Source organism: Colobus angolensis, unplaced genomic scaffold, assembly GCF_000951035.1.
Source record: "Colobus angolensis palliatus isolate OR3802 unplaced genomic scaffold, Cang.pa_1.0 Scaffold143, whole genome shotgun sequence".
Classification (NCBI taxonomy): Eukaryota; Metazoa; Chordata; class Mammalia; order Primates; family Cercopithecidae; genus Colobus; species Colobus angolensis.
In genome coordinates, this window is record NW_012114522.1 from 3,245,018 (window position 1) to 3,248,706 (window position 3,689).

Sequence of the window (3,689 nt, forward strand, 5' to 3'; positions counted from 1 at the left end):
ATTGCTTTGAGCTCAAATTACGACTTTTAGCCCGGTTTTTACTTCTCTTATAGGTTCGTTGTGAGGGCTAAGTGAATTTATATAAATTAATCCAAGCGGCTGGGCGCAGTGGCTCAAGCCTGTAATCCCAGCACTTTGGGAGGCCAAGACGGGTGGATCACGAGGTCAGGAGATCGAGACCATCCTGGCTAACATGGTGAAACCCCGTCTCTACTAAAAAAAAAATACAAAAAAACTAGCCGGGCGTGGTGGCGGGCGCCTGTAGTCCCAGCTACTTGGGAGGCTGAGGCAGGAGAATGGCGTAAACCCGGGAGGTGGAGCTTGCAGTGAACTGAGATCCGGCCACTGCACTCCAGCCTGGGCGACAGAGCGAGACTCCGTCTCAAAAAAAAAAGAAATAATAATCCAAGCTTCTGCATGCTTAGTAGATAGTAAGCTCTGTGAACGCCAGCCAGTCTTATTCAAATATGGGGAAGGGAGGGTCATTTTTACTTTAAAAAATAATAATCAAAGTAAAACCCCTCTGAAGGGAAGCTTTAGAGGAAGACGCGAACAAACCTGCCGCCACCGATCTAAATTAGAGAAGAGGGCGAGGCGGGGCGCCGGGAAGCTGACGGGGATGGCCATGCGCGCGCCCGAGACCCCTTTACGTGCGCGCGCCCGCTACTGGGTCTTGCCGAAGGCGTGACCGTAAAGGGGGCCCGGCTCTGTCGTGAAAGGGCCGCAAAAAGGCCGAGGGCGAGTTGACGGCTGCGACTCCATTTCGTAGGTCGCTTTGCTGTGTGCCTCCACGGCGATTCTTCCCACGGAGTTCTAAGGCTAAAGGCTTACAATTAAAAGGAAGAAAAAAATTAAAGATAATTCGGGAGTACTATTGACAAAGCGTGTGGGTCGCTCAGCCTCCAGCAATAACTGCTGATCTCCAGTCCCTGGGGGGTTCCGGTAAGAAGAACGCCCCTCCTGCGGTACTGAAGAAGCGGCAGGAGGAGATGCGGCCCCTGGACATAGACGAGGTGGAAGCGCCTGAGGAAGTGGAGGTGCTGGAGCCGGAGGAGGATTTCGAGCAGTTCCTGCTCCCGGTCATCAACGAGATGCGCGAGGACATCGCGTCTCTTATACGCGAGCACGGGCGGGCGTACCTGCGGACCAGGAGCAAGCTGTGGGAGATGGACAATATGCTCATCCAGATCAAAACGCAGGTGGAGGCCTCGGAGGAGAGCGCCCTCAATCACGTGCAGCACCCGAGTGGCGAAGCCGACGAGAGAGTGTCGGAGTTGTGCGAGAAGGCTGAGGAGAAAGCCAAGGAGATTGCGAAGATGGCAGAGATGCTGGTCGAGCTCGTCTGGCGAATTGAGAGAAGCGAGTCTTCTTGAAGGAGGAGATCGGCGGTAAGGTCGGAAACTAGCGGGAGCTTGGATGGAACTCAGTAGTCGCCCTAAGCATGGTTAAACGGCGCCCTGTAAAAAGTTATGTTCTAGGCCTGCATCCCCCATTTTATTGCATCAAAAATTGAGCATTGGGAACAAAGTTGGGGTCAAGAGGAAAGAATGCGTGCTGGTTTTGTTAGGTGTTAGTATACCGTTTTTTTGTGGCCTCTCCCTCCCACACTGGTAATTAGAGAAAAATAAAAGTAACTTCGGGTTTGTTTCTGTGAAACGTAAGTCAGTTCTAATAGGGCAGTCGCCAGAAGTAGACCTGTCTAGGCACTAAGGGAGTTTGGGGAAAGCCACAGAAGACGTAGGCTGTGGAGCACAATGGAACGCAGGCTGAGAACGCAGGGAAAGAAAGAAAGAGTAAAGCCAGAGGCCATTACCTGAAATTTCCAGACGGTTCTATGAGACAGGTATGTCAGAGGACCGTGTCTCAAAGAAGTGGCATTCTTCTGGGTGGTTCACATTTATTTTTAACATCAGGATATGGAACTTTGAGAGTCAATGTCTTCATGGTAAATTTCTCCCAATTGTGCTTTAGGTTCACAGCTGAGGACTGTAGTCAACTGGTAAGGATGAACTGACACCTTGAGGAAACTGAAACAGCTTGTCATTTTCTCTGTTTTGTTTTTGTATGTTTTTTACCCCCATGTAACAGTCTCCCATATGGCCAGTGATTGATGACCTCTATATGGATTTAGATCATCAAATGTGTTTGGTTCTGGAAATACAACTTTTGTCGAAGAAATACTTTCATAAGAGAAATGGGGCTTAATTAAGTTGTTTTTGTGGTCACATTTATTCTTGTTACTTCGCTGTGTTTTTGAAGTGTTGGGCATGGCCTTGTATTTTGCTGTTACCTTTGTGACCTGATCTTTTTTTGGAACACGTCAAGACTTGGGATCAGAATCTTCCAACTTTAGAGGTGCAGTGGAAGACACTACGCTGCCTGGTTGAGCCTGGTGAAGAATATTAATGAGACTGCTTTGCATAAAGCTGGGAAGAACGAGAAGACAGTTGGAGATGGAAGGTGGTTTTGTATATATTTTGGAACTTTAGTTCCTCTGTGAGATGAAAGAGGAGAGCTATGTTTTGTGGCACATTGTCTGATATATATTGTGTAACCTGTCAGGTGAGTTGATTTAGACAACATAGCTGACCTTTTATGACAAGGAAGTTTGATTAGGAACTGCTGTAATACCCTCACACATTACAGGGGCATCAGAGAATGGCATCGAAGAGACAGTCTACAAAGAGCTTTAAGAGGCCAGAGAAAGGAAAAGACATTATCAGGGCCTGGAAAGTCTCTTCCAGTTCATCAGGGTAGTAGAGCTGTCAGATTGGAGGTCAAAGTCAAACGTATAGTAAGTATTAATTTGCCTTGAAAAACAAAGACCTAAAAAGCCTTTTTTAAAAAATAAATTTTTTGTTCACATGACCAAAGCCCCTCCTGTGTGTGTTAATAAAAGAATCATAAATAAATCTTTTTGAAATGGATGTTCTTCACTGAGTCTCATCAAATGGGGTTGAACTGCTTGTAGTTAAAGGCTCTTGGTAAGCCTTTAACTGAGGGAGAATTATTTCTGGAAGGTGCTATGGAGATGAGCTGACAGAACACTCAGTTCTGAAGAGAAGAACTTTTCGGCCATCCTCTGGGCCAAGCCCCTGCTTTTCAGCAGCAGAAGTGTGTTTAGTCAACCAGTGGGAATGTAACGTGCCTGATATCCTATCCAAGGCACTAGGAACATAAAGGTGAGACGTGGATGGGGCGAAGGTGTGGGACAGAAACGGAAACAAGAAACTGCGATATAGAGTGTGTGGATATCATGTGGGAGCCCTGAGGAGGGAGTCAACTCTTAGTAGGGAAGTGTGTGAATTCAGAGCAGGTGACTTACTTGGGCCTGAAAAGTAGAAATGAATGAAGACATATAAGGCATAGGGATCAAAGTGAGCCAAAGCCTTTCGAGATCCAGCACTGGGGAGACGGCCAGTGAGCTGGATGTTAAGGAGCGTGGAGGGGGTTGTGGGAGACAGAGTGAAATTGGCAGGCAGGGCCAAGAGATCTTCGTTAAGGAATTAGTTCATCTTCATAAACCTGTACTTCAGTGAGGTTTCTTCACCCTGGAATGTTTTCTCACAGAGTGCTAATGGATGCTCAGAGCCATAGCGTAGGCATGGTACAGTTTCCAGAATTACTAAATCTAATTTCATAAAAATAGATACATGATCGTAATAAGCTCAGATACACGTTTTGGATTA

General features: G+C 46.8%; 1 protein-coding gene across 2 annotated transcripts; it reads left to right on the forward strand.

The window, feature by feature from the left end:
* Positions 1 to 682: 682 nt before the first annotated feature.
* Positions 683 to 2,908, forward strand: MRFAP1L1 (Morf4 family associated protein 1-like 1). Of its 2 annotated transcripts, none has more exons than XM_011935406.1 (2): positions 683 to 1,393; positions 1,972 to 2,908. In XM_011935406.1, the coding sequence occupies exon 1, from the start codon at positions 990 to 992 to the stop codon at positions 1,371 to 1,373; it is 384 nt and encodes a 127-aa protein (XP_011790796.1). In that variant the 5' UTR covers positions 683 to 989; the 3' UTR covers positions 1,374 to 1,393; positions 1,972 to 2,908. The 2 variants fall into 2 exon arrangements, with proteins under 2 accessions (XP_011790796.1, XP_011790795.1); XM_011935405.1 differs by having other exon boundaries at positions 683 to 1,388.
* Positions 2,909 to 3,689: the final 781 nt, after the last annotated feature.